The sequence below is a fragment of the Bombus vosnesenskii genome, unplaced genomic scaffold (genome assembly GCF_011952255.1).
Source record: "Bombus vosnesenskii isolate JDL3184/JDL3185 unplaced genomic scaffold, Bvos_JDL3184-5_v1.1 scf7180000013398, whole genome shotgun sequence".
NCBI lineage: Eukaryota > Metazoa > Arthropoda > Insecta > Hymenoptera > Apidae > Bombus > Bombus vosnesenskii.
In genome coordinates, this window is record NW_022883023.1 from 409112 (window position 1) to 432108 (window position 22997).

The following is a 22997-nucleotide window of genomic DNA, read 5'->3' on the forward strand; positions in this document are numbered from 1 at the left end:
TGAATGCGCTCGGGCTCGACGGTGGCGTCACTACCGACCGATCTTCGTACTACATCGCCGCTACACATTCGAATCTTACCAACACGATCGCGGCCAGTTCAGTAGCGTACACATACGGAAGCACTCGACTTACTACCACAACCGTATCTCGTGACGATGCCTGCACGTATACGCGATCTCGCCAAGTAGCGTTGGACAAGTGTGGTCGTGGTCGTGGTTGAGGTGTAGAGGGAGAAGTAGGAGGGTGAGTTAGTAGTTACCCCCACGAAGAGTGTTCCAGGGCCGGCGCAACCGCAATTCGTCGATTGCAACGACTGATTGTGAGCGCGATTTAACGGAAGTCGAGCGAGCTGTCTACTTTTAAAACGCGCCTGATACGACGGAGTTATGTATAGCCGCCGCCTAAATTGCTTTGTCCGAACGATTTACATTCTTTTCATGTAAATGAGTTTACGCGATTCGTTCAGCTCGTAGATGCATCCACGCGCCAGCGCGTTGTAACGTCATGTTAAACCTTCCCTTTTTTATCTCGTCGATTGAAATTACTCGACAGCGAGATGGGAAACGATGCATAGGTACATATAACAGCGACGTAACGAACAAAGCCGGGTTATTCGGCTGCTTTAAACGGAAGAGATATAAAATTCGCTCGACCGAAGACGGCCCTGACGCTGAAAGCACGTCGTGAAGCGTCAGTCGCCCTTTTCTCCTCGTCACTCGGCATAGCATACGCAAGGAGTTAATTAGTAGTGACACATAAGCGATGACTGTAATCAGAATAGAACGAAGGAAGAGGATCGAATGGTCGGAATTAGCGCGACGTCGCGCGTCGGGTCGCAGTTTGCGTCGGTAACGAACGAAAGGCCGGAACGCTGTCCGATCCGTGGCTCATCAAAATTCAAAGCAGCCTCGTTACAACTTCCGAAATTACGAATGCACCTTTGTCCTACAAAAGTTGCAAAATCACCCCTGAGTTAAGCACTCTAGGTGAGAGCAGACGCGTACACTCTCCGCTACGACTGTCACTGCGATTAGTAACTAACAACATTCTCGTTTATGCATTAATAGCACGTGCACGCAAAGAGAAAGACCATCAGGGCAACAGGGAGGGAATGGGTGTGCGCGCGAATAAAAGAGAGACGAAATTGCAGTTGAAAGTAAAACGAGCGACGAAGTAACGTTAGACCGAGTTTTGCGCTAAGTAACGATTATGGGGAATGGATTTTTAAACCAGAGTTTACACTGTTTCGCGATATCAGACGGAAGGCTGGAAGAAATATTGGTTGAGATTTATGACACCATGTGACTCGGGCAGTTATGGCTGAAACCGAGGAAAACTGTAAAATACTATGGTTATTTGTGGAAGCATGCACTTCCGCACGATTTTTGCCACTGATTCTCCCTCTCTTTCCCCCCCCCCCCCCCTCTTTCTCACTCTCTCTATACGATTCTTTTTCACGAAGCCCTCAAAGGCGGAGGGGCTATACGTTTGCCGACGATAGCATGGGATCGGTGATTCTGCCGGCAACTCTCGACCGCTTCTCCGCCCTCCAGCGTATCTCGGCCCCTTTCCTCTTTCGTCTTAACCCTCTGGCCGCACAGCCGCCGTTCCTCTTGCTAGAGTCCCTAGTCATCCAACACCGGGCTGGCGCTGCTGCTATCCAAGGCCAGCCACGCTTACCTAGCTAAGTCGCCAAAAGCTTGGACTCCCCGTGGAATTCAGCTTCCGTCATGCCAGAGGGCGTATTGCGTGGCATCCCCCGGTGTCGACGATGCACTTCGATCCGTTGGGATCGAGCCTCGTAAAATTGGATTTGCGCAGACAGTATGGTACTTCGACGTAACGCGTACCCTTTATCAAAGAACCGACCAACATAACTACTCATTACAGGATCGTTCTGTCGTTACGGTTGCTTCCTACGGTGACGCAATTCCCTGCTTTGTTGCCACTTTTCAATTCTCCGTGCGATTAAACGGTGTTTCATTCGGAAGAACATCGATCGCGAATTGTTGCAGTTAGCGGTACGCCCTTGAAATTGTTTTGAACGAAAAGTGTTTGCCTTGTAGCATCCTTAATTGTAAACTTAATCGATATATTAAGAATTATTTTACCAAATTATAACATACGATACCTATATAACTAAATCAATCTGCCTATTTCCTAGCACGAAACTATCTCTGTCGAAATAATATCTTGGCCGTATGCAAATTAAAATGGATACACGTTCTATCGGTTCTTGTGTCTCAATATCTCTGCTGTGCCTGTGATTAGGAACATTATGAGAAAGAGATGACTCTAGTCGTGTGACGCACACACTTTTTCCTGCGCGGATCCGGCGTATGTATCGCGGGTGTATCACGACGGTTTAATGAAAACGTACGGCATGTTTTAATTAAAATTGCCTTCACTACCGAAAACAGAGCACACGGATGAGATAGTTCTGATTAGCGATTTGTAGCAAACAAGGCAGAGCAATATCCTCTCGATCTCTAGCCTTCGTGTTTATATACGCGTCTTTAATTTTGACTTCTCTGCCACGTTATTCGTTATTGCGGCAGAGAGTTTCGGCGTTACTTTGTGTTTACTGTGACTTGCAAGAGGCGAGGCAGTGTCCAATCGATTCTCCATCGTCGAAAAAGCGCACGCTTTTCTCTGTCCCTCTCTCTCTCTCTCTCTCTCTTTCACACAACACACACACGCGCGCGCGCGCACGTCCTTTCTTTATGTGTGCATACGCCTGGATTTCTGTGACGCGTTAAATCCGTGCCTGACTGCACAAAAGTGTACGGTCTCTTTGCGTCCGAATGCAATGACTAGTTTTTTTTTATATCGTCCTATATCATCGCCTTAAATCGCGAAAAAATCATTTGTCAGCGGCGAGCAGATTCTAAAGAGGTTCTGAAAGCGCGGAGAAAGAATTTCGAGAATCTCGACGAACTTCAACATCCCGCGGATGTGTCACGGTTTTTTCTAAAAAGGAGAAGGCAACAAGGATTTTTCTCTCCTGCGGACCATTTCGTGGATATCTCCAACGGCGTTGCGGTGGAAATACTAAACTTGTACTTGACAATGATTTATGAACATTTTTCCATCTACAATTGGCAACAATCGTGATACGCTGAAGATTGAAATTGATCGAGCGAGACTTATCCTACGTATCAAATGCAGTTTCGTTAGCGCTTTAATCAGGACCCGTCTGTTTTTCTCTTCCTTCCTCCATCTGTTGTTCTTTCTATCTTCTTACCTTTTCGATTCATTGGGAAAAGAGAGCGAAGGAGGGAAATCCACGTTGCAAAGGAAAAATGGAAAAACAATTACGCCATCAACAATCGAATAGCGAGTTCGGTTCCCAGTCAATTCTGCGGAAGCCTCGGACAATAAGCAATGTAGATAATAGCTTAGCGGTACCTTATCTACCACCCCCATCCGCGGGCGAAACGTTTGCCGGGATGATAGAAAGTATTTCACGTGGCGGGCGGATGGAAAACTTACAGAGGAAAAGAGAAGTTTTTGCGATACCGCGAAGAACCGTATCAGATTTCCTGAAGCTAGGCGAGAGAGGTTCCCATCGCAACTCGAGTTCAATCCCTCCTCCCCGCTTTTAAAGCTCGGTTATACTTCGTACTTAGTTTTCGCGGCAAGCGAAACTTACCTAACAGATACGAGTCGTTGGCCACGATATGGAATCCGAAGAACGAGGAAGTCGACGTTCCGCCCTTTCTCGGTGATGGACAAATCGTCCCAAGGACAGAAATTGAATGTCGAACTAGTTTCTAACTACTTCGAGGTGGAATAGTTTCGTTAAGTTGACTTCTGCGAAATCGCGCACGACGTGTCTTTTTTTCTCTCTCTCTCTGTCTGCCAGCCTCTGCGGCGAACGAGCGCGATCCATTCCCTAGATCGTCCTCCAGCAACTTTGCGAATAATACTAATTCGGAGGAGAGCTAAGGGGAATTTCACGCAGGTGAATTCGTACAGCGAGCGGAATCATTTTTCGACCGTCTTTGGCAGAAGTGTACGTCGAACGTGAAATTGAATTCAGGCACGGTTAAACTTGAAAATTCTGTTCTTATATCGAGGACATTTCGGTTTGTCTTTGTGCAGGCAGAAAGAAAGAAACAGAACGAGAAAAAGAGAACATAGGATTAATACCTATTTCAAAATTCAGCGAATAAGCGGACCGGTTTCTCGTTCGATACCGCATCGAAACACGATAGTGCAGCAATTCTCAAGCGAGCATTATCTTCAATGATGTAATCGAGAAACGATGTCATATCGCTAGATATCTATTTATAGAGAACCACGAAGGAAAAGAATGCTTTTCGTTATATTAATATATGCATAACGAATTCCTGATATATTCATCGAAATGAAAGAAAATCAAGAAGAAATTCGTAATCCGATAGATTCTATATTCCATCGATGTCAATTCTGTGTTTATAAGAATCGACTGCCTTTCGAAATGGAGCTGATGTAAATGACGCAGTTCCGTTTCATCGAACGAAATATCCATCCATATTGCAATTTCGTATTTCTGCTCAAATCTTTTGATAGATTGGATATTCGGTGTAACATTTTTCCTTATTTTTACTCGTAGAGTACGCTAACACAGTTTGCCGAGTAAAATCTATATGCGTAGTAAAGACCACAGACTATTATAACATCTTTTACAATTTTTGTCCCATGCTTTTACATTGTATTAAGATATTTGTAGAAAACAGAAAATTTAATACATTGGAATTTGGTCAATATGCAAGGAGAGATATGTAAACTCTTAGAAGAGAATATCCGCTACAGGAAATGAAATATCGAAAAACTATTTGTCGAAGGACTTACGGCTGTAAAAGTCACGCTGTTCTTAAAGTTGTATTCATTTTCTTGGAATGGAATGTATTTTTGATATCACGGTCATGTAAAATGTAGGGCATATGAACACGAATACAACCTAACCCCAATCTACTACTTAAACTTGGAACGATTTTAATAGGCAACGCCATCGGTTCGATACTGGTAACAATCACCGTCGCTATTTAATTAAGTATTCAGCATTGCCAGTCTGAAATAGCCTGTTCCAACTTCCAAACATTTGCATATAGGTATGACGTATACTGTACAGTATTGTGCAAAAGTAGACAAACTATCTACGTTACTGATCTTCTAATAGCCAACTAATAATAAAAGATACGATTAGTTAGATAAGCAGAAAACGTCTCTACGTGTATATAATTAACATCGATAATAATATGCGTGTGTATTATTTTGTAAAAAAAAATTATGCTGGTCGAGAATCGTTCTGCGCAAGATCATAAAGAAATGTTATTTGGCTTTTCCATTTTGAAATATCGAGTTCTACGGAATATATTAATTTCAGAGTTAACATTTAACGTTTATATTACCCGGTAATAAAAGCTATCGAAATGGAAATAAAAACGATTTTATCGCACGATATATTTCGATTAGATCTTTTAACTAAATATTTCATCCGTCTTTATTCGTCCGAAAAAAATTGGAAAAATTTCTTTGGAAAATTTGTTTAGTAGAGTGACTTGTTTCATTTAAATAGAACACATCAGCTTCTATCAGTTATCAAACTCATACATTAATTTGATTCCATAACAATATTTTACGAAATGACTATCTCTTCACACGGAACTCGGAACATTAATTCAACGATCAGCCATGGTTCTGCGAATTTCGCTCCAATGACTTATGTTCACAAACGTACTTTAATTTTAATGCTTATGATGAGGTTTATGACGTAGTTTCTGTTCTATGCGAGTTTCATGTTAATAAGTTCGACTGCTCTTGCCGGCCTCGCTGCTGCGCACTTCGCACTAAAACATGTATCGTATAGATGTAAAACCCCGATATACTGACAAATTTATCGCGAAATGATTGGATAGAGCGTTAGAATATGTTTTTTACACGGCAATATAAATTCCTCGCCCTATAGAGCCGTATCCCTGGGGAACAATAGGTATTATATGTACTCGAATTGAGTCGTATTCTTGCCGGTTTTTCCTCGTAAGATACATGGTAGCGCGGTTAATTAATTCACAGGTCGAACCTCTCGTCGGCGAAGATCCCACAATTTGGCATATCGTTACAAGCCACGTGAGCGGTGGCTGTGCTCTTGTTCGTTCCGCGCCGGTTTTACGTGTATGCCATCGCGAAATAATCGTATTCCCCTTACGGCCATAACCAGGCCGCGGTAAGACAAGTACGTTTTCTGCTTCTGCGGTGAGTTTCGGAGGGTTTGTCCTCCCACGAGGAATGTTCCTCCTAATTTATGAAACGCAACGAACGTTATACCGTTTACGGAGGCGCCCTCCAAGCGACTAGGTTAGTCCGAGTTGGCGCGCAAAGGGAAAACTTTGCAGGTAAGTAGCAGCCACCGACGCCGCCGGCACCGATGCCCGCTGGCTACCCTTGCACGTTACATCATCGGCCAGCATTTTCTTGCTACGTCATTAGTATTCCGAGATATATACAGAGTCATTGAAACAAAGAAGAACAACGGGGATAAGGAAGGACGAGCAGTTTCAGCTAAATAAGTATCCCACGCACAGAGACACGTTTCTGTACTCGCCCTACTTGCTGCTTCGTAGCAGCAACCCCGCTTCGTATACCTATACATGTATACATAGCCTCAACTCTTATTCTTCCTCTGCTCTTTCTTTCTCTTCTTCTTACTGCCGCCTTCTTCTTAGCGAACTCGTTTTGTATAAGCGCGACGAGAAAGGAACGCGAACTCCCTTAACGAATGCTTTTCTTCGTCACTTGCCGTCGTTCAGTATACGACCGGTCGTCGAGTTGCCGAGAAATATGGTCTGTCTTTGCCTACCGTGCTTCTTGCAATCAACGAAATTAATGAAGCGTTTATGTTGCTCGAAATACATTCAGTGCGGTTTAATTAGTGCCGGCGAACTGGAACGCAGCGGAATACACCGGTAAGAAAGGATTATGCATAATTACGAGTCGCTCGGAGAAAGATCGTTAAGGTAGATACATGGGCGGACAACTTTTCGAGCCGTTGCTACGGCTGTGACGTACCGAATAATCTTTCCTTGAAATTGCTTCGGGCCTCGCGAACGTGCAACGTATCAACAGGCAGACATTCGTGTGGCTTTTTCAAGTGGCATGAAATTGCACGCGAAGTAATTATCGTTTCCTACTCGATAGTATCTACTCGGCCATTTCGATATTTTTCCTTATTAAACGAATATTTTCTATCGTTCCTTTATGTCTTACTGAAACAGTACGAAATCTCGATTAACATACCGACAATCGTATATATTGCCAGTAACCACAATTTTATGTCGATTTAATGGAACAGAGGTCGGCTTCGTGTTTCATCCCGGCGCACCTGCAACAACGCACCTGTTCCCAGAAAATGATTCGAACCAATATAAGGTCGAACAGAAAATTGTTTTTACTCCGAGACCAGGAATGTTCAACGGAAAAATTCAATCTGGAAAACGCAGGAACGCTTTGAGACGACCGGAAGCTTTCCTCGAAGCGGTGCGTTCAAAGGAGGATCGAGCCAACGGCCGCTTTCGTTTTATTACAGTTCCATACTCGTACGTTTATACGCGAGTACACATCTACAGAGCAAAATCGCGAAAACGATACGACCATGAATTATACACAACGCAACTAGATATCACCGTAATATCCCTGCAACGTGTTAATTGGCGAGGAAACATTTAAAACGATCGACTCGCCAGTCGAACCACCCAAATTCATCATTTTCGCTATCCAATGTTTGACCGAGGCTTTTTGGCCTCAAATCCGATCAATTTCACGCACCGTCCTTCGAGCAGGGAAACTTGGTAAAAGCGACGCGATGTGACCGTACAACTCTCTTCTTTGCAAATAAACGTCCGAGAGGTCTCGTCAATTCGTCCAGTGCTCCTCCCATTCGTTATTAAACTCCAATGGGCCTGAAAAGGAACTGGAAGTCGAGCCTTAGTCGACAACGCGTCGACTTCGAAGCGTAAAAACGTCCGTTTCGGACGTACAATGACCACAATGATGTTCGAATGCTCGGAGATGTTACAATGGATGAGGGCAGAATGGTAAGGGACGCCGATTTCTCCGCAATTTCTGTTATTTTGGCTGAATCCGGAAAAGGTCCGAATTGTAGAAGAGAAGAAAGCGGCTGTAAGGAATAGATCATCGACGGGGAGATGGGGAGAAGAGTGTACGAGGCGTGAGTTTAGAATCGTCCGGAGTGCCAGGTGCAACCTCCTTCTCTTCTCGTTCCTATACCTGTGCCCTCGATGAAACCTCTATTCTTTGAAATCGTTCCCGACCATTTTAACCTCGACGATCTCAAGGATATTGTGGAATACAGACGACAGTGATACTCGTGGTTTGACGAATCGATAGAATTTTTTATTTCGAACGACAACGAGTCACCGTTTAATGCCGCAGTCGAGAAGAAACGACAATGAGCGTCGTATTTTACGAAATAATTCATTGCCATGCGTGTATGTTCGTTTTAATAATTCAATGACTTTTTCCTAGTTCGTAACGCGTTTGTTCTGCGTATCAAAAGAGGAATTTTTCATAAAAATTCACTAGCATTAGGTATATTGCTATTATACTATATGGCACAACAGAAAATAGTAAAATAATTACTTCGCCACGATATCAGAGGTAATTAGATCGCCGTATCGATAAATTCTAACAACGATTTAGATTACAGCTGTATGAAATTGGAATATTTACGTTGACGACGTTTACGACGAGATGGAAAAATTCATTTTGGGAACGAAGGCAAACTTTGAACAGTCTAAAACAAATACTACGGGTGATATTTACGTATGAAATTTTAATTGTGAATAACGCGTGCGACGCCAGTGGAATATACAATAAAATTAACAAAGAAATCGATGCTAACTAAATTGCAAGACAGAATTTGGAATGTATAATTACAGATTAATTATAAATATATTTATTTCTATACGATGAAATTCTGCCAGCGATAGAATTTTCACATACATATGTAATTTCGTAATCAATGTGTGATCATATAAAATTTCCTCGCTGGTTTAATTATTTAGCTGTTCAATTAATACGACACCGGTTTACTTATCTTGCCTTCTGCTTTATTTATATGTCTGTTACGTTTTTACTTCTACTTATATGTCCACGTATGTACGTTATCTCCGACTGCTAATTACCTTCATTTTTCGTGGGATAACAGCGCATGCTAAAGGATAATTTGTTTAATTTTCGTGTAATATTTGCTGCATTCATAGATTGTTTTGTCTCGTTCACTGCACGAATATTCTGCGGACATTATGAAAAATGATACTTTTGTATAGAATGAACGTAAAAGTTATTTGCATCTAGATAATGTTCTGTAGCCCACAAGAAAATTATACGCTACATTTTTACATGTATTTCCATAAAAATCATAATATTAACATATTCTATCAAGTTTCTGAAAAAACTTTATACCTGATGACGTATGCGGCAAATAGAACAAAAATATATTAGGATAAGGAAAGTGGCTAATGCAAATTGCGTGATTAGATATAGTAACAATTAGATTGTGTTTTTATGCATTTGCGAGAAATTTAGAAACGTAAAAATGCACAGAAAGATCATAATACTACTATCTACCGATACATCTACCGATGTTCCTCTTTTTTAATTGTATCTATAAAAATATAAATTTACACAAATACTCGCAATCTAATAATAACTCTTATAATAAATCTACGATATCCCAGATTTTTTTTCTTAAAAAACGTCGGTATATTCTGTGCGTAAACATAAAAAGAAAGAGATTATATGTATAAACATAGACAGATAAATGCTTGGTTAAAAAATCGCAAGAAAGGCGTAAAATAACGACAATTTAGCTTTTAATAGAATGGTTAAATTTGTGATCTAAGTTTGCGGTATTCACCGATGACTGGAACCTTGATCACTCGTGAAAAGAGCGCTTCATCGGCATCCCATTGCGTCATCGACATTCGTTATAACAATTATCATAACGTGTGGATTAAATTCACTCGTGACACAATACGTAAAACATCGATGTCTACAGCGGTATAAATAAATACAGAGCATAATTACTCACTAAATTTATATTTGTCGCGTGTAAATCAGTTTATTCCATAATACGTATTGCGAATTTAAATTATGCAGATTTTCAGTGCTTACGTTTTAATACCATCGTGCTTCGTTCATTGCAATCATTTCTTTTCTTAAAAACTATACGTATGAACGTAGGCTGAATATAAATTTTACTCTACAATCGTTTCATTACGATCATCGACATATTTTCTTATGCAGTTTCGTGCGTAAACGTATTCGAGTTTTAGAATTAAAGATCTAAGTACAGATCTTTGTCCAAACGAAGTTATCGAAAGCGCCGTTGATTTTGCTTCATTGTTCGTTTGAATTTAATTAACAAATACATCATTGTGAAGTTTAAAAAGTTCATCGATCGACGTAAATTAATCTGTAATATTAATGGGAGGTGATAAAACGCGTTGAAACACACGTCTTATCGATGCAAAGCGAATTAGGAACTTTAAATAATTGGAATATTTGGAACGCTCTAATTTGCTTTGCATCGATAAGACGTTTTCGAAAGAAAGATTACCTACTACGAATAATATTAAATAAAATGTGAGAAAGGGGAAAGCTAAACTGTCGAGTATAGATAAAAGCTGCGCGATTATGTAGCCGGTACGGATAATATAATTTTCTACCTTATCCGCTCTTGATATACACATTCTTAACGATTCTTACTGAAAATGTGTCCCTAGCCCGTATCTTGTCTGTGTTAAAAATACGTAAGAACCCTATATTCGCCGTATCGAGTCGCAGATGGCGCAGAAGACATTCTGTTATTTTTCAAAGTCGGTGTTTTAGAACGTAGAACACGAAGTTCGATATAACGCGGGTTATAGTCAATGATTTCGCGCTCCATCGCGCCTCGTCCGTGACCGTACTACGTGAGTTAAGCGCTCCGATGAAGTGCCTTCACTTACGATATGCGACAAAATCTTGCATAACGCCATCTGTCGATACGAGTAGATTTCTATAATGCCGATACAACAATACACCCCATAAATAAAAATTTAGTTAATTTAAAGTTTTTACACGTGGTCGATCAAGAATTTAAGTTGCGTTAATTTCGTCGCGTTATTATATTCGATCGCATTCGTTAAGTTAAATATCGTTCGTGCTGCAACCACCGGTATGCAACAAGTACTCTGGCATACGTATATGTAAGTTACGGCGACGTTTGCTGAAAAGGTGGCCCTAAACGATTACGATGAGAAATATTTTAGCCAGGCTGACCGCGTAATCGTCGACTGGGCTTCCACGAAGGAAGGTATTCCGAAGGAGCACTGTGCGGCCGATGATCCAGTAATTGTTGGCACTGTGTCATCGGCATAATGCGCACAGGTGCGAAATCGATCGGTCGGTTCATCAACCGTGTCACCCTAGTACGTTCCACTTTTGTCGCTCGCGTTAGCCGGCGTACAGAGTACAGCGATCCGACGCTAGCCCCGGGAGATCTGGACTCGCGTGGCGTATTCCTCTTAGTAGGCTCGGACCATGCTCGAGCGTCATTTGTGAGTTCCGTCACCGAGGAATCAACGATACTTAGATACATGTATACTTAGCGTACGCACACATGCTGCTCACGTACATACGTAAAGGTGGTATTCGAGCCCACGCACGATCTATACACCTGGCGTGCAGAAGGGGATGGCACGCACACGCTGAAAGTCACTCGGTAACACGTCGGTGAGCTATGGGAGTTCGCGAGGTGGTCGAGAGGGAGAGGCAAGGACCCAGCATCCGGGCGAAGGAGGAAGATGGAAACAAGGTTCTCCGGTACACGGTGGTGGGCAGAATATTGATCTGTGGGGTGGGCTTCGGGGATGGTGTCCTCGAGCCCTCCACCCCAGACCACCCACTCTACCGGTCCTACTTCTCTGTCTCACCAGAGCACCCGGCCGGTAGCCGAACCGGTAGTGGGGAGGACGCTAGTTGCGTGATGGTCCAGTCCGCAGCTTCCCGCGAAATCGTGGTGGGACTGAAGGTGAGCGGTAGGGGTAGCACGAAGGAAGGGATGGTGAATGCATAGGGTGGTGGAGGGAAGGTTGTACTCATCGCGGAAAGCCTTCCTCGCGTCTATATCGCGGCGGTAGCTGCGAGTCGCGAGAGCTCGACCGGCAGCTCGTACACGACCCCGACCGCCTTCTATTTCAGCGTACTTTCAGTTCCGTTTGGATACCCGATCACAGAACGAGGCGGTTTTCTGCCCCTCTTCTCCGTCTTTGTCTATTACCCTCTCGCTCGCTTTTTCGCTCGCCCTCTCTTACACTTCTCACCCTCTCTTCTCTCTCCCTCACCCTAGCTATCTAGCTGTTGCCCCCTTGGCTCTATCCGCGCACACGCCTCGCTTCTGCCGTCCGCTTCACCTTTTTCTCCACCGCTGTCTCAGTGTACCGCGAGTCGCCTACGTCTGCTTGTAGACCTCGTATCGTCCGCGTGTGATAGTGCGTCAACGATCGTAGCCCTGTTCGCTCGTACCCGTCGTCCGATCACCCAGTCACATCGGCTTCGCTTCGCCACCGTAGCGGCCGGTGCGTACGATGACCGATCCACCTACCTCGTCGTATCTTTCGAGGACGCGTTTGAGGAGCAAGTGATCGCGAGCCTCGACGAACGCGTCGTAGTCGTGCAACGTCGAGCGACAACGGGGTAAGCTACGCGAGCACTAGCGTCATCGTCTTCGGAGAACTATCAACGGTAACGATGACGAGGCGTCGTGAACGCGAACCAGCGGTATCGTCCTAACCGAATCTCGAGTCGAAGATTTCGTACGCGAATCTCGAGAGGGACTGGGCAGCGATAAAGCAGCATGGTTTTGCACAAGGACGAGCGAGTTAGCGGACGTGTAACGAACGAGAAAGGGAAGAGGAAGCGTGCCGAGAGGATTTGATGTAAGAGAAGCAAGCCTGCAGAAGTGGGAGCAGCACGCTTGGCCAAGTTGCCTGGATACGGCTAGCAGCACCGTGTTGCGCTCCGCTGAAGTAGGAGGAAGCGAAGGAGGTGGAAGGTGGTGCTAATACACGAAAGGATGGAGGGTGCAGTGGACAGTAGTGGGACGAAGAAGACGATGCACGAGGCCGACCAGGCTACGAACGCAGGCTCGTGCCGCGTCCAACAATCGCGATAACATAGCTGCCTTCTTTGGATACGATTGCCTATGATAGTCGTGCCAGAAGCGTTACTCGCCGAGGCAACTCGCCGCGTCCAACTCTTCGTACTCCGATCTCCGCAACTGCTATCCCTTGAAAACTCATCAACACCTTCGGCGCAAATCATCGTTCACCGATACCTTCGATTCGAACTGTACAACCTTTCGCTTCTCTCACGATTCATCCTCGATTCTTGTTTGAAGGTGGTCGCGCGAATTCCCAATGAGAAATTTCGATAAGGTCGCGGACCAGAAAGTAGCAGTGTCAAGAAGAAACGAAAAGTGTGTTCGTAGTATTTCGTTCCTCCGATCGTACTTCCATAAGGGATGAGTGTATTCGTGTCAGTGAATATCGTATTCGTAGTTGGATAACGAAAGAGAAAGAAAACGTATTAGGTCGAATACACGCGTCTGTGATCGATACAAACACCTGTGAAACGAGCGCGTCCGAAAGACATATGGAATTTTCTTTACGTATCCGGATACAACGGTCCTCTTTTCGTAAACGACGCGTCCGCTCGACGTGTACTTGATACGCGAAGCTAGAACGTTGCCGTGTAACCGATAAATTGATAAACGATACCGAGACGACAGACGCCGAACGCAATCGTAGGTACGTTCGTACTAACAAGTTACAAATCGCTATTGCAACTTTCCAGATAAGAATTCCTATTTTTGTGTCTCTCGCCAGACCACTTTGTTTGTGACCAGGCAATGTATTTTCCGTGTTTCTCCGATTCGTAAACGAATAAGGTTTCGAGAACGCTTCCCTTTGACGTTCAAAAATTGCGTCACAAACGTGTATATTCAAGCATCGTTTCAAGGGATGCTGATTAAAGCTGAGCACCGTTTAAGTAGCGCGAGCAACGCAGCGTTACGTAGAATTCTCGAAAGATTCCATCGAATATCTTTGCAATTGCACGAGAGATTTTTCGAAGCCCGTTAGAATAATTTCAAATTTCGATTACACCGTGTATTCGGAGCAGGTTGGCGTGTACATTTTTGACATTTGTCACTTCATTTTGTATGCAAGAAGTAAAGGCCTCGTGACGGTAGTCCCTGACGAAACAATCTTTTTATTCGAGGCACGTACAACAGTAAACAGTAAACGAAAGAGTTAGCCATCGTTAAAAATGATCTTTCATTTTCTGGATACTCGTAAGTTTAATATCAATACGCGGACGAACTCTATTTCCTGTTCGCTTCGGCTTTTAAAAGCTCCGATTTTCGTGTTCCGTGTTACGTAGAACGCGTATAAAACCGTCGTTCGTAATATTTTTTGAACGCGGAAACGCACAGATCTTTCTCGCAATTGCATGGAAACAAAGATCGGAATACTAGAGTTCCAACATTTATTATATCGATGGCGGAGGCTAGGAATTTCTCTGGGAAATTTCATTTTCAATTTTTGGGTGAAAATGTGCAAAGCTTGTGATACGGTTTCGAGTAAAAGTTGCTTAATCAACAGGTATCGAAAAGATCGAACTTGCCGTGATTGAAAACGATTCCAACGATACAAATAATTCGTTTGGCGCGATGAATAAATGCGGAACAATTTAATCGTATTCTTGATCCATTTTCAATTGTTATCAGTAGGTTACGTTGTCTTGAGTATCTTGAAACGCCTCTGTCCAAACTCGAGACATTTCAAGATCGTTGACTCACTGTAACTTGCTATAATTTTGCATGTTATTTATCGTTATACGAATTATATTTCCTCGATAATCGATTTAACGAATAAAACATCGGTTCTGTAAGTGTCGAATTATTCGCTTGATATCGTTTAACATCACGATCGGAGTATAATGAAATTTCTTTCACGATTTTGATTTGTGGGCTCCCCTATCGACGATGTAATATTAAATTTGTATTTTTGACTAGGTCGTAATATCGAAATTAATTAGCAATGCATGCAAGTGTAGATTCAACGACTAATTTAATTATATTACGATAAATTCGAATAACCGACATTTCTCACAAAATTTCCTTCGTAGAGTTCTCACCGTAATGCTTTTGTTCTCGCTTCCGTTACATTTAAATTGCAGCCATCGCTTTGTTAACGCGATACGAAATTAACTTACCACGTACAATAACGTGATTAAACACCGTAGCTTTTCCTATAAGAGGCAAATTAAATATCGTCTAAACCGTAACAGGAGGCAAGGAACAACGTTCACACACGATAAATTATAGTAGTAACGCGTTTGTTTCAAACACCGAGTCACAAAGATCGATATTAATCGAATGAGATGTTCCTCGCTTGATATCAATCGGTCATAGGTGACCGTAACGAGATGAGTTCGATCTAAATTAGACTACCTCGTTGCAAAATGTCCAAGTTTAATCTGTGTTCCTTATCTTACGTGATAAATGCGATCGATCGATTTATTTCAGACCATCCTAGGACACCTATGACTCGATCGTACTAATTAACAATGATCTATCGTTCGAGCTTCGGGGTACGCGATGTTCTGTATTCTCTCAGCATAAAACGTTTGTTTTTCTTGTAAACAAATAAAACAAAAGGTTTCGCGTCTCCAATCCTTCACGGGATTTCCGTTGCACCAAGCCAAAAAGAATGGCAATTTATTATTTTCGAAGTAGAAAAACTTGCAGAATGTCGCTTGAAGACGAGAGATAGGAGAAAATAGGGTCGTGGAAGTTGTTTAGTCGATCACATTGATACGATGGCACAATTATTTTCAGGTGCTTAAAGCGAGCATGCTCGGCGCGTGGAGAGGTTCGATGCGGATCTAAAACCGTGGTGTCGATAGGCAGCAGCGGCAGTAGCGACCAACGAAAAGTTTGAGCGAGTACGCGTGTGGCGGGTGGTTGTACAAAGGAAAAGTGTCGAGGACAACGATTGGTTATGACGGCAAAGTCAGGCGGCATCGTTTCGGGTGCATCGTTGTGACGATTAGCGTACAACTCGCGGTTCGATCGTTTGCCTGTCGACAGGATGATCAGAATCAGGAAGACAGTTCGCGACGAAGAGTTCCCGGGCGACGTTCGAGACGGTGATCGCAGTTCGTAAAAGTGACACGAAAAATATATAGTGTAGTGCGCGCACCAGTGGAGAACGGACGGACGACGGAACAGCGGCTGGAGAACGAAAGGAAGGGAGCATTCGCCGGATTCCGGGTGGCCGACTCTTGCGAATAGGAAATGTCGAGCTGGCCGAGTCTGCAAAATTCATTCGCCATGGCGAACCAGACGAGAGGTCTGCCACAGATGCGAATAAAGCTTTGTACGGTCAGCGCCGGTCTCCAAATAGTCCTCTTGCTCACCGTCCTACCTCAAGGTAAGTTCCGTATCCGCTGATTTCCTCCGATCTTCCGTTATCGTTCGATTCGCCATTCGATCGTTCGACGTCGTAATTTCCTACAGTTGAGGATTTTCTTCGTCTACGGGAGAATACACGCGAGGAAAAGCGTTAATAACGTTCGATAGCATGCTGAAATTTTCTCTTCCACTACGTGACAATTTTTAAATAACGCGAGGACGATATGAAAACTGACTGCTGGTGATTCTTGAAATGTAGTATCGTTATCGACGACATTATCGCTCTTTAAGTTGCTTTCTTCTACTCTTCCTGTTAATTAATTTGTATAACATACAATACAGTCAATATAGTCTGGTCGATATTCGATGAACGATAGATTCGATTTTCGTAGCTTCTGCTACTTTTATGTTCAGTTTTGTCAGTTTACGAAATTAATTTGCAGAAATTGCCTTACAAAAGCCGCTTAACTGTCTCTTCCAACGCAACGTCTAGTTAACGGCTGGAAAGTGTACGTTACAATTCGATTTAATCAAAGCGATCGATCGCAGGAACACGCATATTCCGTTATGCGACCAGCTCGTAACAATTTGCATTGTGTATCGGTGTTTCTATATGCAAATACTTTGCACACTCGAATATTCTCAAATGTTTGTAGTAGACCCGCAGGTTATACGCTTGCGGCCGTTGGAATTAAATTCTGGTATCTCATTTTGTTTCTGACGAGTTTTAGAATCGTTGTTTCTTATCAAGAATGCATGCACATGGTACGTACATATCGAGGAAAAACAGTCGAATTCAATAATTTTAGAACGACACCGATAATTTAACCGTATAATACAAACAATTGCGGTCATTACTTATTTTCATTTAATACAAGCTATAGAGAAAGTAAAACAAAGTAATAAACAATCTAAATTTTCTAGTATTTTCTGTGTTGACGATATTAATTTACAAAAAGCTTTCTGTATTAGTCATAGTTAATTATAACGCTCGATTAATTATAACCGTTATTAGCTATTATTGTTAATCATCATTATTATCGTATGTATTTACTAATACATTATCATTAATCGTTAACCACCCATCGTAAAATAATTTACACATAGTCGTTACAAATTTCGTGCACACGTAGCTAAACGATATATCGGTGTGTTCGCGAACTACCCGCAACAAATTTTTGGCAGAGAATATTTTGTTATACGGTAGAAGATAAGACTGTGCTTTTATTGATTCGTAAGGAAGAATTACGAAACTCTAAACTAGAAAAAACCTAATTCAACGAAGGATTCATTTTTCAAAAATAAATTACGATCTTACGTGCGATCGAAAGTCGAGACAAGGATGCAATCGTAAAATCGTAGCTTTTCCCGATCGTCGGTTCGTTTCGTCGCAAATTAAACTTCTTGTAGTTTTTATTCACAACTAATCCTCCCCTCCTCTGTGCCAGAAAACTTTTGATACCGAAAGAGACAGAAATCGTACGACCCCGTTTTCAGTTCTGCCGTAGTGGCTCGGTTCCCACCTTGTAAAGTGGAAATCCAACGTGAACCTCAATTAGAGGTGGTACGCCGAGCTTATCGAGACTCGCTTTCAAAGCTATTTCCTCCATCTCGAACCATATCTCCATCTTAGCTTCTGCCCTTCTTACGTTATACGTATATTTATACAGGTATCGACACATATACATAATATATAAATCTATCGCAGTACACGTAAATATAGATACGATGTAGATTTTCATTTGTCTATGTATGTATTTTCTAAATAGAATTCTGCATTTTCTCAATTTTCCTTCGATATTCTGTTTTAGCTTGTTTTTAGACTATTTTAGGTGAAAGTATACCGTCAAGTTTTTAGTTATCGCGTGTCAATGTTAAATGCAATGTTCAATCATCATAGAGTGTTAAGCTTAATGCAAAAGTTGAATTTTATTCGCGAAAATTTCAACGTTGAACATGTTCAATTTTAAACGTACGTATACGACCAAGTTACGAACCTTTCGAGTTCTTTTCTCGTCAATCAAACGTTAATGAAAAGAATTTCACGCTCCATTTTTTAAATATATCCATATTTCGACCGCGACCGTACTAAATTAATCATCGATTGACGGGCACTTAAGCGAACACGGACGTGGCAACACTTAAATTTTCACCTTCGCTACCATTTTTCCGCATGGTCGGTGAAACGGACATGTCCGAAATTACATCCGAAATATAATGCTTCGCGTCTCTGGCCGTTAGAGAACTTGCGTACAGCTCGTTACATCGAAAGTGGCGTTCAAACGCGTGTAATATATCGCCTTGTCAATCATAATCAAGGTTAGCAGACCCGGTGTCAGTGTAGTCGGTATAACGAAATCAGTCTCGCTTCACATTGTTACGTCCTGCCATTTGAATCGATGTCTGATTTCACTGTCACCAGGAAACCGCGTTTCCCCCTTTTTTCCGCTGTGATTGATAAACGCACGCTCTTTATTTCGTTTCTATTTGCTGGTATAAATCGTTGTACGTAATCTTTTCACTAGCAACTTTGAAGTAGATCGCATGCTTTCTTTATTTCTGTTGAAGTTGTATTCGTTTCCACAACTGGCTCGATTCTTCACTCGGAGTTTATTCTTAGAAACGTGGTTGGAATTTTGGACACATCAGAGTCGATGCTTGGAACATAATTTACGTTTAGTAGGAAGATAGATCGTTTGGATTATTCGTTCCAGTGAGAGTTAAGTCTGATACAATTGAAGAAAACGTAGTACACGTGATAAATACGGTAATTTCTATCTCTTCTATGATTAAAGACTGATTCATTTCTTACAGGTTCTGAATTCACAAGCTATTTTAAAAATTACCCTTTCATGAAGTTCGAGCGCTAAGAAAATTATTTGCACATAGTTAGATTTTCATAGACGAACGAAAAATGTGATAACGTAACTGATAATACGCAAATTTATATACATATAATATGAAAATTTAAATTTCAACCATGCAAGGTAATACAGGGTGGTTGGTAACTGATGGTACAAGCGGAAAGGGGGCGATTCTACGCGAAAAAAGAAGTCGAAAATATAGAATAAAAATTTTTCGTTTGAGGCTTTGTTTTCGAGAAAATCGATTTTGAATTTTCGCTCGGTACGCGTGCGGTACGTTATAACGGATCTCACTATAGATCGTTGTCTCGATGGAAAAATTAAAAAAGAAAAAATTAAAAAGAAAAATTTTTATTCTATATTTTCGACTTCTTTTTTCGCGTAGAATCACCCCCTTTCCGCTTGTGCCGCCAGTTACCAACCGCCCTGTATAATATAAAAATTTAAATTTCAATCATGCAAGATAATTTAATATTATCAATGCGAAATCAGGAATGTCGTATCGTGACGATTTACTTTCGGTATTTGAAATCGTAATTACGTGTTCTTTCTTGACAATTACGCGTCGACTCCACTCTGATTAACTTTTAAGCAGTTTCTGCAAATTAACTGCTCATGGTATTAGTAGAACAAACGATCGTCGATAAAACACGCGTCATGAAACGTGGTCTGGCTGTATTCGTGACGGAAACCGAGGTTACAGGCGGCAATAGATACGGAATATCGAGCACAGACGCAAGGAACAAGGAACAGGTTAATCGGCTGGAAAGTATTTCTTCTGTACAAGAATACGGAAATGTTCTTTAGGTTATTAGTTCGAATTCAATCCCGAGCATAGCATGTTACAAGTATCTTTACACGTTGAAATCTTCTAATAAAAATATAGTGTTGTGATAGATCGTAGAGAGTTGCTAAAAATGCACCGTCACAGGAAACAGGAAATCGTTCTTCCGTATTCCGTTCTCATCCAACGTTTACATCGAAAAAATGTTTATTCCAGTTTTTAATACTTCCTCAAGCAAGAATCTACAATGTCTCGGACGTGCATTAGCTGGACGTGCATCGCCTGGCGTTAAGTATATGAGTGGCAATAAAAGAAGTCTTGAAATATCTTGCAGTTTAGCGAAACGCTCGTATAAAACTAACTGGTAAAGAGTCAGAATTAAAGAGAGATCTGTTAACCAGTTATGCAAAAGTGTGATATAAGAGAGCATGCAGTATAATTAATCTTTGTATCTTTTCCTCTCGTATGACGAATAAAGCAACGGAAACTACACTCGGATGTAAATGAGTACAGAATTCGTCCCTTTTACTGGACATCGTTTATTTCTAAATTCACGAAACTCTGTTTATAAGCATTCTATTCAAAGGGTAGCGCATGCCAGATTTTTCTCTATGCGCTTTAGCGACCACTCTATCTGCACTCCTAAATTCACGAGGTTTTTGTTTAAAAATATTTTACTCGGGAATAGTAACACGCACAGATTTTCCTTTTGCGCGTTTCATCGCACACTTTAATGCAACCTGGAAAGTCGCCTAATATTTTCATCCCACCTGCGTTTTCTCGACATCGTTCGAACGTGGTGATCGACGATCGAAGAAATGCACGGAACCTCGCGTAGTACAGAAACTTCCCTTCCGATGGTTTTTGTGTGCTACACGTTACGCTAGGTAAATGACAAAAGAGCGCGTAAAGAAGCGCTAAATGCAACAGTGAGTTGGCTCGCTGGTAAAGAATGTGTTTTCGAAGGTCGAAGCTCGCACATTTCTTCGTTCGGCCAGGAGATTACAGCCGATAATAAGTCATCCGATTTATCGGCATGTTCTGGCTGAAATATCTTCTTGAAGGGGCCAGATTTCAGAGGTATCCACCCGCAGCGATGCTCGCGATTGTGAGTTATTTTCATCTGAAAGGCGGAAAGCTCCCTGTAAAACTGGCCGGGACATTACGTATTTTTCCATTTTAAGGTTTACACTGACCAATGGCGGTTTCTCGATTATTTACGCTGGCAATAAGATTCATTGCTATCTGTATATGGTTATGGTATGTGTTTTCTCTGATAAATAACTAAAAAAAAAAAAAAAAAAGAAGACAAATGAAGACATGAAACAAACAAGTGAAAAAAGATTCGTTTCTTCCTAGCTTCTTCATTCATATCTTAGCGATCTAATTGCATATTTAATTACGCTCTACAATTCAATAATACAAGTGTCTCTTGTCAATGTGAAGCTAATTCATCGGGTAGAGACGGTTAGTGTAAAAATTATTCTTCATCATTGAACGATCGATTGTCGAATCAAACCTCTGGACATCTGTCAACTCTACGACAGAACCGAAGACATTATCGAAGAAAATAATCGCATTAAAGATGACCACTGCTTCGCAAGGATGAGGAACTTTTGAATGATACTGTTAAGGACAAGGATATAATGTACAAGATGTTCGCCAAGTTTGTGCCGTTTTCAAGCGTGTGGTTTTGTACCTTCAGTTATGATAAAACGTAGCCTCCATCTCCTTCCGCGACTTCTTTCTAACAGTTTCGTTTGAAAATTCTTTTACGCGTTCCTGTTCTCTCTGTTTTGGCAGATTTTTCCTAACAATGGACGTTGTAGTGACCTGGACTAATAATAATCTAACGAGGCAATCTGGGGAATATTCCTGATGCTGTAAAATTTCTCAGTCGATGTCCTGCAGTAACATTTTCACGAAAATCCACAATACCACGGTGGAAGACGACTGCCTTTCGATTCAATAATTTTTCTAAATATAATTTAAGTTTTCCCGTAAGCTTGAACAAAAATCTGATCTTCTATCAACTAGGTGGTGATCAGTTAGGTTGCAACTGTTCGCTTGTGGTCGCGAACCTTGAACGATGTTAACGTTCAAGGTGGAGGTAGATTAAAGATATCTACTAAGCTTGTATTCAATAAGTTTATTTAAACTGTTTAGTATAAACGGAAAATTACAAACTGAACTTAGGCGAGCGCGTGATGAGTCTCTTGTCTCTTGAAACGTCTGGTGCCTGTATCCTAACTGTCAGTCTAGGGGGTGTGTTTTAGTCAACGTTTCCTATGAAGTGGGAATCTGTTTCTGTCCAATCCTGTAACTGTCGACCTGTCGTGGGCGTCTCTCATGTGACGCGCCTTGTGCGTACATGGTCGAGGGTGCGTAGCGTAACGCCAGTTGGCGCCCTCGTCCTAGGTCGGGTGTTAAGACTTAGGACACGTGGTTCAGCTTAGAGCGGACCCGTCGAATACTTACGATGCTACTTAGCCTCTCGGCGTGTAAATCGTACAACTTGCGACGTGGCAATTTCCAACTTGCTAAAAATTAGCGGATGTGCCGTCCGTCCTGCGAACTGAGGATCATCCAAAATTCCGAACATCTTCGTTCATTCTTAAACAACCAAATTAAAGATATATCCATCGACGAGAGAGAGAGAAAGTTTTAAAAACGCAGTTTTACATGCAAAGATGGAGCAAGCTCAGCTTTTAGGGTTTCAGGGTTGGTAGAACTCGAGTTTCATCGGTTGGTGCGCGCGTTCGATTATGCAGCTGTTAGACGTCAAGATTTTTACATCGCATTACCAAGAGGCTGGAAACACAT

General features: G+C 42.0%; 1 protein-coding gene across 4 annotated transcripts in view; it reads left to right on the forward strand.

The window, feature by feature from the left end:
• The first annotated feature begins 12166 nt into the window (after positions 1–12166).
• Positions 12167–22997, forward strand: part of LOC117237727 (neuronal acetylcholine receptor subunit alpha-7) — a 264165-nt gene continuing 253334 nt past the window's right edge. For 3 of the 4 annotated variants that reach the window (XM_033502018.1, XM_033502016.1, XM_033502017.1), the window contains exons 1-2: positions 12167–13857; positions 15951–16545. In XM_033502018.1, coding sequence (XP_033357909.1) covers positions 16410–16545 — 136 coding nt within the window. In that variant the 5' untranslated portion in view covers positions 12167–13857; positions 15951–16409. The remainder of the gene's footprint in view (positions 13858–15950; positions 16546–22997) is intronic. The other variant, XM_033502015.1, reaches the window with a different exon arrangement.